The sequence below is a fragment of the Protomyctophum bolini genome (assembly GCF_963924005.1).
Source record: "Protomyctophum bolini genome assembly, chromosome: 17".
NCBI lineage: Eukaryota > Metazoa > Chordata > Actinopteri > Myctophiformes > Myctophidae > Protomyctophum > Protomyctophum bolini.
In genome coordinates this window covers 37018037-37032701 of record NC_137878.1, presented here as the reverse complement: position 1 = coordinate 37032701, position 14665 = coordinate 37018037, and the positions used below count along the sequence as shown (strand labels likewise).

The 14665-nt window shown below is 45.8% G+C and overlaps 1 protein-coding gene across 1 annotated transcript in view; it reads left to right on the top strand.

Annotated features, from left to right (window-relative positions):
• gabbr2 (gamma-aminobutyric acid (GABA) B receptor, 2) overlaps positions 1 to 11780 on the top strand; it is a gene marked incomplete at both ends in the record, with an annotated part of 411098 nt that extends 399318 nt beyond the window's left edge. The window contains 5 exons of the mRNA XM_080787246.1: positions 578 to 688; positions 6481 to 6671; positions 7678 to 7711; positions 8148 to 8333; positions 11637 to 11780. Of these exons, the coding sequence (XP_080643372.1) occupies positions 578 to 688; positions 6481 to 6671; positions 7678 to 7711; positions 8148 to 8333; positions 11637 to 11780 (666 nt within the window). The remainder of the gene's footprint in view (positions 1 to 577; positions 689 to 6480; positions 6672 to 7677; positions 7712 to 8147; positions 8334 to 11636) is intronic.
• Positions 11781 to 14665: the final 2885 nt, after the last annotated feature.

The window sequence follows — 14665 nt, the reverse complement described above, 5'->3', positions numbered from 1 at the left end:
CTGATGATGGCAAATGTTTCCACCTGTTAACATCTTCTTATATATATTTTTTGACACCAATGAAAAATTTAGTTTTTGCTATAGTAGCCAATGAAACACTGATTTGAATACCCAAATATAGCACTTCAGTTTTAACTATAATCTGAGGGGGGGATGGTCACTTCACTCTGATCGACATTTACAAGCATTAAAGCAGATTTTGACAGATTGACCTTATTAACCTGAAAAGTACCCAAAGTTCTCTATCATTTCTAACACAACCGGGAGTGAACAGCTTGCAATGTTGATGAGTTTGAAGTCGTTTAATGGAATCAGATGGGACTTTTATGTTTGGGTGTATATGGGCTGTCAATGGGCAAATTGCAGCTAGTTACCACCCTGCCCTTAGCGTTAACGTTATGGCAAGATGGCCAGTTCTCTCTTTGACCGCATTTGGGCACATTCACGCCATCCTGTTTGCAGTTTTTCAAAATGTTGTTTCTGTGTGTCGTTGTCTATACTAATTAAACTCTTTTCTCTCTCTCTGTGTGTGTGTGTGTGTGTGTGTGTGTGTGTGTGTGTGCGTGCGTGCTGGCAGGCGGACCCGCAGGGACGAGACATCGCCATCCGTCCGTTCCTGGAACACTGCGAGAACACCCACATGACCATTTGGCTGGGAATCGTCTACGCCTACAAGGGCCTGCTCATGGTGAGAGAGAGAGAGTGTGTGTGTGTGTGTGTGTGTGTGTGTGTGTGTGTGTGTGTGTGTGTGTGTGTTGGGTCATGTAAGGCCGCTCAGTGACCCCTCCTCTAATAAGCCACATGCAGCCCCTCCACTCTGCCAGACCAACATGGTTCTCACCCTCCTCTGAGACGCTGAATGTTAAATGGAAATAATCTGTCACTTCAGTAGCCAAGCTGGAGCATCAAAATGTTTTCTAAATCAACACATTAAAGGCCTGCAGTATATAAAATATGCATGACATTATGTCGATAAACTAGAAATAGGAGGAAATGTTTGAAGCAGAGACGGTATCCGACTCAATCAAACCGTCCGAGTTTTCGTGTTATGCACGGTTAGATGACGGTGATTAGCCCATTCTGACCTGAGATCAGATTCTAAAAATGTCTTCTACATCCAGACAGTTTTCTTGAAAAATCTATGTTTCTATGTCAGTCGTTCTTCGATTATTTTCAAAAATAGCAGCCCTACAAGCTCGTAGCGCGCCACTCGGTGGCGCGCTATGAGCTTGTAGATCTGCTATTTTTCAATAGCTAAAAAGCATGACATGATGCTATAACACCAACATGGGTTAGTATCACCTGGGCGGGTGAGTCGTGTAACTTTCCCGATGTTAAGCGTTTGCATGCGTTCAACAACACAGCCATGCAAAAATACCATGGACGGCTATATCGGGTGCTCAGCAAAGGCCACTAAACTATTTGTATCGGCGTTGGACGGACGATCCCTTTTGGGGTGGTGGGGTTTAGCGAAGGGTCCATTAATCGGAGCTCAGACACTTTTCATCAAAAAAAGACTTCCCCCTTTTATTTTTGGCCCCATTTTTCAATCTGTTTTTGTATCTCCCAGTAAACTAGAACTCAATGTAAATTATGCAGAGCTCACTTCACTTATGGCTCTGTGGGAGGGGGGGGGGAGGGAGAGGGAGAGAGAAGAAGACAGAACTAGAGCAACAGCGGAGCGCAACATAAAGTCAAAGAACGGCCTAGAGAGGGAGAGGGAGAGAGACATCAAAGTGCTGTGAGCGCCACAAGGGTTTAGTCTGCAAAGGCTTCACACATCCCGGGGGCTCGCAAACTGTGGAACAAAAGCAACTCCCCATGCATTCAGCACCGCAGTCTGACATCACTGCAGCTAGAGGGCGCTATCGCTGTGTCCCTGTGGGTCACGGCTGGGGTTGGGATCCGGAACCCGTGGATCCATTCCAGGAACCGTGGAGGATCCATTCCAGGAACCGTGGATCCATTCCAGCAAACCGTGGATCCATTCCCAGGAACCGTGGATCCATTCCAGGAAACCGTGGATCCATTCCAGGAACCGTGGATCCATTCCAGGAACCGTGGATCCATTCCAGGAACCGTGGATCCATTCCAGCAAACCGTGGATCCATTCCAGGAACCGTGGATCCATTCCAGCAAACCGTGGATCCATTCCCAGGAACCGTGGATCCATTCCAGGAACCGTGGATCCATTCCAGCAAACCGTGGCTCCATTCCCAGGAACCGTGGATCCATTCCAGGAACCGTGGATCCATTCCAGCAAACCGTGGATCCATTCCCAGGAACCGTGGATCCATTCCAGGAACCGTGGATCCATTCCAGGAACCGTGGATCCATTCCAGGAACCGTGGATCCATTCCAGGAACCGTGGATCCATTCCAGCAAACCGTGGATCCATTCCAGGAACCGATTCAATCCCGCTTAGAACCATTTTCTGTGTCTATACAGTTTACAATACTGTTGTTCTCAAACGATTACATTTCAAGGACGACCATGACTCTTGAGAATGTAAAAATGGAACCAAATGGGACCCATTGGTTCTATTTGGAAACTCTCAAGAGTTCATGAAAAATGTAAAGATCTACAAGATGGGCTATTCTCAGCATGCAACCATAAGTGCAAAATCTGGGCATTATGCTCCAAGGACCGCCAAAATAAAATGTTGTCGACGACTAAAATCTTATGTTATTCAGTCGACTAAAACTAAAGCATTTAGGATGACTAAAGTATGACAACAAAAACAAATGAAATGTTAGAATCCAGACTGGCTCATCCTGTCATTCAGACTGGGGGGCGGATAAGCAGGCAGGGAGGCAGGCCCACCTTTCATAATACCGTAGCCCACACTGTACATAAATTATTCAGCAGCCGCTCTGAAGTGACTAATGGTCCAAGACGCAAGCATCTCTCTGACTGAATAAAGCTTTTATGGGACAGTGGGAGGCAGCTGCACTCTCTCTCTCTCTGCTGTAACTGTATTTGGGTCATTTTAGCCTCATACCTTCTCCTGTGACACCCGGGACACTCTCTTCTTGTTAAGCCGTTTCGGGCGGGGAACCCCTTTTGGGGTTTTCAAGCATTATGTTCTATACTTTAGCTATTGAAAAATAGAAGATCTACAAGCTTGTATAACGCGGCACCGAGTGCCGCTCTACGAGCTTGTATAGGTCTGCTATTTTTTTGGAAAAATCGTGAAAATGTGTCACAAATCTTTGAATATATATTCTTTCAGAGTGAACGTTTTTAACTCAAGTCTTTGCTTCATGGGAGGCCCCCTGGAGCAACATTTTCAGATGGGGGGTCGGTGGCCAAATTATACAGATAGTATCTGGGGGTCCTTGACATGAAAAAGGTTGAGAACGACTGACACATAGAAACATAGGTTTTTCAAGAAAACTGTCCAAGGTTTTTATAATTAATTTGTAGAATCGTCCTCAGGTCGAAATGGGTTAAGCACTTAAGCCCTATGTAGTACAGTATAGGTCTTAGGGACAGCCCCCCCCCCCCCCCCCCCCCCCCCCCCCCCATAAACCATGGTTTACTGTAAAGCTGCAGTTCAAATAGGGCCTATTGTATTGTATTGGATTGTATTGACCTATTTTGGACTGAGGTCGATTTTAAAAAAGTCGTCTAAATCCTAAAAAGATTCTGAATAACCCATGTTTCTATGTCAGTGGTGCTCAACCTTTTTCATGTCAAGGACCCCCAGAATTATCTCTATTGGGCCACGGACCCCCCATCTCAAAATATGTAGTTCCAGGGACCCCCCCCCCCCAGAAGCAAATATTTTAGTTAAAAATGTTCGCTCTTAAATATATATTCAAAGATTTGCGCCACATTTTCACGACTTAAAAAATTTTTTGCAGACCTACAAGCTCGTAGCGCGCCATGTCTCTCCGGGCGCCCCAGAGCTTCTATTTTGAAGGAACACTGATTGTGTTTAAGCATAATTCAAAATGTTGCCTTATATAGGTTATTAATGGTACCCCAACTTTCAACCCCGGCTAAATGTACCATGATCCAGTAATTTGAAGGATCATAAAAAAAAAAAACCTTGAACAAGTACTATTGTAATGTATTTTGGGTCACACTTTTTATCTTAGATTGACTGTCCTAAACAGGTGTCTCCCATGTCTCCAGCTCTTTAAGCATGCATATTGCATAACTCACACAGCAGGATACAGGATGAACGAGTGGAATTGGAAGCGATGAAAGGAGCTGGAACACTAAATGCACAATGTAAGCTGATCAAAATGAAAATGTACCTCCTGTTTAGGACCCCCAGGAGAGGATCAGACCCATAGCTATTGAACAAACACTCTATGGCAGTGAAAACTATCCCAAACTAGAGCTGGAACATTTGAACGAAATCCCCAAACAAAAAAAAACATCACTTACACTACCTTTTAAAACCATTGTTTTTGTTTAGTTCTGTCTCTTTTTTGGCAGGACTAAATGTACAAGAGAAGAGAGGGGGAAAACAAAGCAGAACACAGTTGGAAGCGTGGGTTGTCTGGCTGTCGACAACAGGGTTCTGGAGAACAGATTGTTTTCTGATCAGATCCGCCTGAGAATTCAACCGCTAAAACCCCAAAGGGCCCCAAAGTAACGAAGCTCATTTCCTGGTTTTAACAGTTTCCCTGCTAAGAACTACATTGGGCGAGTTATAAATATGGTCGTAGATCGCCGAGAACGACAATGCGCTTTTGCCTTATATAGGTTGTTAATGGTATCGACCCCTGAATTTACCACGATCCACTAATTATTTCATTGACAATCTTTTCTATGTTATTTGGATGACCCTAAGGATCATAAAAAATACTTGAACGATTACTATTGCAATTTATTGTGGTTCAAACCTTAGATTAACTGACCCTATTACCCAATAACACACCATAGCAGTTCTCACCTCAACTCAACTCCAGGTTTATATATAGAGCACTTTTAACCCATTCTGACCTGTGATCAGATTCATACGAGGTTTCCACTGGACACACACTGGGTCTGATTAACCCATTCTGACCTGAGATCAGATTCTAAAAATGTCAGTCGACTCTTCGATTTTTCAAAAATAGCAGACCTACAAGCTCGTAGCGCGCCACTCGGTGGCGCGCTATGAGCTTGTAGATCTGCTATTTTTCAATAGCTAAAGCATAACATGATGCTAACACCAAAATGGGTGCCCGGTCAGAATGGGTTAAAACCACCAAGGTCGACCAAAGTGCTTTGTTGTACAGATCAAAACACAGAGCATAGCGTCACTGTTGACTGATTAAATGTTAATGTTAGTTTGGCGGGCCTTGATGGCATGCATGCTGAAAACAGCCGAACTACGAGCTCACGACGTCCGGCAGTGTGACACGCTGTGAGCTTGTAGATCTGCTGTTTTCAGAGTGCAACACCCGAGAGCGTGACCAACCAAACATAAGTATAGGACTTGTCTTTTAGTTCCACTGGATCGCTTAACCCATTCTGACCTGAGATCAGATTCATACGAGGTTTCCACTGGACACACACAGGTCTGATTAACCCATTCTGACCCGAGATCAGATTCTAAAAATGTCAGTCGTTCTTCGATTTTTCAAAAAATAGCAGACCTACAAGCTCGTAGCGCGCCACTCGGTGGCGCGCTATGAGCTTGTAGATCTGCTATTTTTCAATAGCTAAAGCATAACATAGTGCTAACACCAAAATGGGTTCCCGTTCAGAATGGGTTAATCTTCACTATAGTCCCTCCCTAACATTTTAGCCTAGTTTTTAATTTGTTAAATTTGTTATATTTAGACTCTTAGTTTAGTTTTTATTTAGTTTTTGTCTGAAAATATGTCGACAAACATTTTTCATCATAGTTTTCATCGATGAAATCAACACTGGTGGACAGTAACTAAATGCAAAATTGACCCAACTTTTAAGTTTTAAGTTCTCTCTCTCTCTCTCTGTCTCTCTCTCTCTCTCTCTCTCTCTCTCTCAATTCAATTCAATTCAGTTAGCTTTATTGGCATGAATGTAGTAGCTACAGTATTGCCAAAGCATGAAGTTCAACAAAAGAACCGAACAAAATAAAATAAATACAAAATATAACAGAAAACAAGCAAATAGAACATTAATTTTCACAATACAATATGAAAATACTGTCAAAATGTACAGTATTAAATGTGTCCGTGGTGTGTCGAGATGGTTCGTGTCAAGATAATAGTCATTGTGTATATTTTTCCAAGTGTCCCTCATTTTGTGACATGCAGTCACATACTGTGCAGCCAGATGTGCTGCAGGTCCCTCTCCCAACAGAATGAGTTGTTTGTCATTGTCATGCAACTCTTTAAACTTTGGGATCAACAACTCAAATTTATTAAAATATGTGGTTCTTATATTATTATATTTATTACAATCTTTCTCTCTCTCTCTCTCTCTCTCTCTGTCTCTCTCTCTCTCTCTCTCTCTCTCTCTCTCTCTCTCTCTCTCTCTCTCTCCCCCCCCCAGCTGTTCGGCTGCTTCCTGGCGTGGGAGACGCGTAACGTGAGCATCCCGGCGCTCAACGACAGCAAGTACATCGGCATGAGCGTGTACAACGTGGGCATCATGTGCATCATCGGCGCCGCCGTCTCCTTCCTGACGCGGGACCAGCCCAACGTGCAGTTCTGCATCGTGGCGCTGGTCATCATCTTCTGCAGCACCATCACCCTCTGCCTGGTCTTCGTCCCCAAGGTACGGCACAGTGGGTCTCTATGTAACTAACTCCTCCTTCTGCAGCACCATCACCCTCTGCCTGGTCTTCGTCCCCAAGGTACGGCACAGTGGGTCTCTATGTAACTCCTCCTTCTGCAGCACCATCACCCTCTGCCTGGTCTTCGTCCCCAAGGTACTGTAGAACAGTGGGTCTCTATGTAACTCCTCCTTCTGCAGCACCATCACCCTCTGCCTGGTCTTCGTCCCCAAGGTACGGTACAGTGGGTCTCTATGTAACTCCTCCTTCTGCAGCACCATCACCCTCTGCCTGGTCTTCGTCCCCAAGGTACGGTACAGTGGGTCTCTATGTAACTAACTCCTCCTTCTGCAGCACCATCACCCTCTGCCTGGTCTTCGTCCCCAAGGTACGGTGGTACAGTGGGTCTCTATGTAACTCCTCCTTCTGCAGCACCATCACCCTCTGCCTGGTCTTCGTCCCCAAGGTACGGCACAGTGGGTCTCTATGTAACTCCTCCTTCTGCAGCACCATCACCCTCTACCTGGTCTTCGTCCCCAAGGTACGGTAGAACAGTGGGTCTCTATGTAACTAACTCCTCCTTCTGCAGCACCATCACCCTCTGCCTGGTCTTCGTCCCCAAGGTACGGTACAGTGGGTCTCTATGTAACTCCTCCTTCTGCAGCACCATCACCCTCTGCCTGGTCTTCGTCCCCAAGGTACGGTAGAACAGTGGGTCTCTATGTAACTCCTCCTTCTGCAGCACCATCACCCTCTGCCTGGTCTTCGTCCCCAAGGTACGGCACAGTGGGTCTCTATGTAACTCCTCCTTCTGCAGCACCATCACCCTCTACCTGGTCTTCGTCCCCAAGGTACGGTAGAACAGTGGGTCTCTATGTAACTAACTCCTCCTTCTGCAGCACCATCACCCTCTGCCTGGTCTTCGTCCCCAAGGTACGGTACAGTGGGTCTCTATGTAACTCCTCCTTCTGCAGCACCATCACCCTCTGCCTGGTCTTCGTCCCCAAGGTACTGTAGAACAGTGGGTCTCCCTGCAGTCCGTCGTATAGTCTCGCGTGGCCAGAGAACCATTACCACAGTCTTCGAATGCTATAATTGAGTCTGGAACTACTACTACTACTACTACTACTACAGCAGCTCCCGAAATCCGAGTAAGGAAGCGGGCCGTTTCCGTTCACGGAAATATATTTTAAAATATCTTAAATTTCTAATTTCTGCTAAGCAGCAAGCTATATATATGCTAAGATGGTTTCTATTTATATTCGGATAAATTTGCGCCACTGTAAAGACGAAACGGAAGTGGTGGGAGAAGGCTTCACTTCCCCTTTCATCGCTTACTCATGGAAAGAGCTTCCGTTCTCCAGACTGTATGACGGAAGCCTGCGAGAGGTGACGGTGCCATTTATTTACTCTCCTCCTTTCCTCCTCCTCCACCTCCGTTCAGTTCATCACCATGAGGACCAACCCCGACGCGGCCACGCAGAACCGCAGGCTGAACTTCACCGCCAAGAACCAGAAGAAGGAGGACTCCAAGACCTCCACCTCCGTCACCTCCGTCAACCAGGCCAACACCTCCCGCCTGGACGGGCTGCAGACCGACAACCACCGGCTGCGCATGAGGATAACGGAGGTGACAACACGACACTTACTGAGAGTTACATGGGAATTACAGAGGTGACACTTACTGAGAGTTACATGAGGATAACGGAGGTCTGACCACACGACACTTACTGAGAGTTACATGAGGATAACGGAGGTGACCACATGACACTTACTGAGAGTTACATGAGGATAACGGAGGTCTGACCACATGACACTTACTGAGAGTTACATGAGGATAACGAAGGTGACCACACGACACTTACTGAGAGTTACATGAGGATAACGGAGGTGACAACATGACACTTACTGAGAGTTACATGAGGATAACGGAGGTGACAACACGACACTTACTGAGAGTTAAATGAGGATAACGAAGGTGACCACACGACACTTACTGAGAGTTACATGAGGATAACGGAGGTGACAACATGACACTTACTGAGAGTTACATGAGGATAACGGAGGTGACAACATGACACTTACTGAGAGTTACATGGGAATTACAGAGGTGACACTTACTGAGAGTTACATGAGGATAACGGAGGTGACAACATGACACTTACTGAGAGTTACATGAGGATAACGGAGGTGACAACATGACACTTACTGAGAGTTACATGAGGATAACGGAGGTGACCACACGACACTTACTGAGAGTTACATGGGAATTACAGAGGTGACACTTACTGAGAGTTACATGAGGATAACGGAGGTGTGACCTTACACTTACTGAGAGTTACATGATGATAAACGGAGGTGACAACATTACACTTACTGAGAGTTACATGAGGATAACGGAGGTCTGACCACACAACACTTACTGAGAGTTGAGGTTCAGTTTAATATGCTTTGAGGGACACGTGTCGCCCAAGGAACTACTCAAATGATTTACTTAAGTAAACGTAATCAAGACTAGCATGCAGAAATATTGTTTTGCACACACACACAAAACCACTAGCAAACCTATACTCAGAGAGCAGCGACACGGGCCTTTACAAACGATGCCAGCCACAGCCTTTCTTCGGGCTATAATTAACTTTCCTGTGTCGTGATCGGTATTCGTGATCGTAGCTCAACATTTCGCTATTTTTGCGCCAAGACGTCATGCCGAACCCTCTCATCTTCATAACTCATTAAGTCATTTTGAGTACTGTGTCCTACCATCGAGCCGGCGTTGAATAAAATTAGGGGAGAATTTCAAATGCAATTCCACAGGATTTCTCCCAGATCTCTGGTGGTGATGAGTTCTTTACCACTCAGGCCAAATGCAGTTTGAACAGGATAAGAAATGTCTTTGGGGCAGGCGTGTGCACACATACAGTAGACATCAAAGGGGGCTCAAGCCCCTTGCCCTATTACCCGTATACAAAAAGTGCCCTCTCTCCAGGCAGCGTTTAAGAGCGTGAAAGAAATGCAAATGCCCCCTGCATGTCCATGCCGTACCTGAGGGCAGCGTTCCTTTTTACAAACTCTCCTGATCTTGAATGCAGCATTAACCCATTCTGACCTGAGATCAGATTCATACGAGGTTTCCACTGGACACAAACTGGTCTGATTAACCCATTCTGACCTGAGATCAGATTCTAAAAATGTCAGTCGTTCTTCGATTTTTCAAAAAATAGCAGACCTACAAGCTCGTAGCGCGCCACTCGGTGGCGCGCTATGAGCTTGTAGATCTGCTATTTTTCAATAGCTAAAGCATAACATGATGCTAACACCGAAATGGGTTCCCGGTCAGAATGGGTTAATGTGGAAATAAGAAATGTTGCCCCTCCGTGTAGAAATCCATGTACAGTATTTAATCTAAAATGTACTGTACTGTATACTAGCTTTAATTTCAAATGAGATATTCCTCCACATCTGGCTCGAAATGTCAAAATAATTTAGCCGGCACCCTTTTGGACATTTCACTCTAATTATCTCTGCGGATCGCTATTGTGTGACGCTGTATTAATATATGATCAATTTAGGGCGTTAATTTACAAAGACAGGATTTATTTTTGGGCTGACAGCCACGATAATATAGACATTTTAGTAAGAGAGACTAGACGCAGATCTACAAGCTCATATCGCGCCACCGAGTGGCGCGATACGAGCTTGTAGGTCTGCTATTTTTGAAAAATCGAAGAACGACTGACATTTTTAGAATCTGATCTCAGGTCAGAATGGGTTAATCAGACCAGTGTGTGTCCAGTGGAAACCTCGTATGAATCTGATCTCAGGTCAGAATGGGTTAAATTAGGATCCTTATGTAGCTGCAGTCATTTAGATTATTGGCAGAACACTGTAACCTAAAAAAACTAGTGTGCGGAAAGTAACCAAGAACATTTACTCAAGTACTGTACTGTACTTCGTTACAATTTGGGGTAGTATTGTATTACTTTACTGGAGTATTTCCAGTTTTCCATAATTTTTGTACAAAATCTGGACGAGTAGACCTACAGTAAATGTAACAAACAGCAGCATGCAGTCACCAAACGTCATCATTTATAATGCGTATTTGATAGTTACTGTGCTTCGTATTGGCATGGTGTAGCCTTCATAAATTCAATTAATTCATTAAATGCACATGCATGAGCTTTCTACTTTTCATCCTTGCAAATTAATCTTCTTTGTCCAGATCAATATTTTTCCATTATGCCCCCAGCAGCTCCTGGCTCATATTCAGCCTTGCAACACTGAAGGCTAAAACATTTAAAGAATAAATTATAAAACATACAATAAAATCAGTAAAACTTTACTTTAATGTCACATTGACATATTCTGTTGATATAATATCTTTCCTTATTTGTGCCTAATGTTATTCCCAGAATACTGATGCTAGGGTTCAAGCAGTTCCTGAAACAACATATTTTCAGTTGGCTCAATGCATATCATTTTTGGGGTCCTTGACATGAAACGGATTGAGAACCACTGACAACTGTCATGATTTTGTGTCGCACAAGGTGCCCTTTTTTCACTTGAGCACCTGCCCCTCAAAATTAGTCAAGCCTTCATCAGCGCTGCATGTTGCCGATACAACGCTACAGATGAGGACAACTAGATGAATTGCACGTCATACAGATGTGCCATTCCAACTCGCCACACTTTCCTGATCTTTTCCTGAAGGTTTTCTGAAAATGCTTCTTTTCCCTGCAGGTTTTATATTCACGTAATAGCCTCGCTAATTCTACTGCTTTAATCTGCTACTGAAAAGAAGTACAGGAACTTGTATATCTATTCATGGAATCTGAATAGAATAATATACAGTATAGCTATTAACTAGGGATGTACGATTATGAAATGATGACCGATATCCGGTGTTGCTGTGTGTGTGTGTGTGTGTGTGCAGTTGGACAAGGAGCTGGAGGAGGTGACCATGCAGCTCCAGGACACTCCGGAGAAGACGCCGTACATCAAGCAGAACCACTCCTACCCCGACGCCAACAACATCCTCAGCATACGCAACTTCACCACCGACGCCAAAGGTACGTGAGAGTTGACTCTGAGTGGTGCAGCCCAACTTCACCACAGACGCCAAAGGTATGTGAGAGGTCTCTGAGTGGTGCAGCCCAACTTCACCACAGACCCCAAAGGTACGTGAGAGGTCTCTGAGTGGTGCAGCCCAACTTCACCACAGACCCAAAGGTACGTGAGAGGTCTCTGAGTGGTGCAGCCCAACTTCACCACAGACGCCAAAGGTACGTGAGAGACCTCTGAGTGATAGAGACTGAACCGGAGCGATAATTTCAGTGGAAGTTGCTCAGTGGTGTTTTTTAATCTGCCAGGTCTGATTTTACAAGCAGAACCACTTCCCCCCCGATGCCAACAACACGACGCCGTAGGTGAGAGGCTGGATATATTGCCGCCGTACTTTAACGAGTTCTGTCGTCTGCACAGCACGGTCGGAAAGTACAGCAGGGCAATAATAAAGACATAAAACACGCCATGGAAAAATATTCTGCGAGTTGGGGAATGGATCGTGTCTGAATCTCCCCAGAAGTTCCTCATAATATATCTGTGAGAGACGACGGTTGCGGCAGTGTGCTGACAACCGTTAAGTGAATGTCTCTACACTCTTCCTTCACCTTTTCTGTGCGCACACACGCACAAACGCACACACGCACAAACGCACGCACGCACAAACGCACGCACGCAGGAACAGAAATGTCTATGAAGCATATTGGATACTGTACGGAAAAAACATTGTGTGCTCGTGTGCTCATCATTGTGTCCGTTGCAAAGACTTTCTTTCTCTGTTTTAGTTCTGTCTTATTTCGATAAATAAGTCTTACATTTGGTGACGTAATAATTACGGAATGTCATGAAGTCTCCAGGTTTTCTTCAGAATATGTACGACTCTTATTTACTATATGACACTATATGGCATTTTAGGAGTCCAACTAGTACTAGTGGTTCTCAAAAGATTTACCCCCTTAACTCTGAGAGTGTACCAATGGAACCACAATGGACCTGTATGTGTCCATTTGGTTCCATTTTTACCGACCTGTTATGGTCATTCAGGGCCAGCTCTTTGTGTGTTTCCGGATGATCTCATTCTCTCTCTCTACGTCGTCCTCAGACGAGCCCTCCATCGGCGTCTCCAGTCATCTCGGTTCTCCGTACATCTGGCCAGCTCCTTTGTGCGTGGGGGTGGGTGGGGGGAGGGGGGGGCACACAGGTGTAGCGGCTCAGTTGGTGCCATGCTGGCAGTAGTGGAAAGTAACCACATTGAATGACCAAATAATCTAGTCTTATCTGTGACAAAAAGAACATTGAATGTCCAAATAATCTAGTCTATCTGTGACAAAAAGAACATTGAATGTCCGAATAATCTAGTCTGTCTGTGACAAAAAGAACATGGAATGTCCAAATAATCTAGTCTGTCTGTGACAAAAAGAACATTGAATGTCCAAATAATCTAGTCTATCTGTGACAAAAAGAACATTGAATGTCCAAATAATCTAGTCTATCTGTGACAAAAAGAACATTGAATGTCCGAATAATCTAGTCTATCTGTGACAAAAAAAGAACATTGAATGTCCAAATAATCTAGTCTATCTGTGACCAAAAGAAACCCCAGCATCCTTCTTTAGTACGACCACTATGGGTATAGGTTGTGGGACGTCCTCTCCATCGATGCCCGTGTGTCGGTTCCCACAGAACAAGCTTTTTGGCCGGGAGTTCTTGGTGTCGGTGGGCAGCTAGTGGCCAGCTATAGTCTCATCCTCCTTACTGCTGTCTTCTCTGTTACACTTGGTAATGCCCACACATTGTGTACAGCATGTCCGTGGCAAAAGATAAATGACAGAAATGTCCATTGTACGAGCCAGCATGACGAAGACCGTGCACTGGTTCGCTCTCCTCCTGCGGCAGTGCTGGCTGTCACTAGCAGGGGGAGTGGGTTTACCCAGGCTAGGCTGTCACTAGCAGGGGGGAGTGGGTTTACCCAGGCTAGGCTGTCACTAGCAGGGGGAGTGGGTTTACCCAGGCAGGGCTGTCACTAGCAGGGGGAGTGGGTTTACCCAGGCTAGGCTGTCACTAGCAGGGGGAGTGGGTTTACCCAGGCTAGGCTGTCACTAGCAGGGGGAGTGGGTTTACCCAGGCTAGGCTGTCACTAGCAGGGGGAGTGGGTTTACCCAGGCTAGGCTGTCACTAGCAGGGGGAGTGGGTTTACCCAGGCTAGGCTGTCACTAGCAGGGGGAGTGGGTTTACCCAGGCTAGGCTGTCACTAGCAGGGGGAGTGGGTTTACCCAGGCTAGGCTGTCACTAGCAGGGGGAGTGGGTTTACCCAGGCTAGGCTGTCACTAGCAGGGGGAGTGGGTTTACCCAGGCTAGGCTGTCACTAGCAGGGGGAGTGGGTCTACCCAGGCTAGGCTGTCACTAGCAGGGGGAGTGGGTTTACCCAGGCTAGGCTGTCACTAGCAGGGGGAGTGGGTTTACCCAGGCTAGGCTGTCACTAGCAGGGGGAGTGGGTTTACCCAGGCTAGGCTGTCACTAGCAGGGGGAGTGGGTTTACCCAGGCTAGGCTGTCACAGCCGTTCAGACTCTGTTCCTGAAGGGAAGAGAAACGACGAGGCGAGCAGAGAGAGAGAGAACACGGTGCCAAGCCTTTCTTATTGGCAAATGATCCACTAGGATCATCCCCCCCATTACCCCCCTCTCCCCCCACCCCCCCCCCCCCCCCCCCCCCCCCCCCCCTCTCTCCAAAGCCAGGTCGGGCCTTGTTAAAAAGGTCAGGCCTCGTTTGTCATCCAGAGCGTGCGGGCCAAATGCCATACTGGCCGCGGCCCCGTTCCACATTTCTACAAGGCATATAAAAGACAAGACAATTTTTCGGAACGATAATTTAATTCATGAGGGGGTACGACCGCTGCTGTA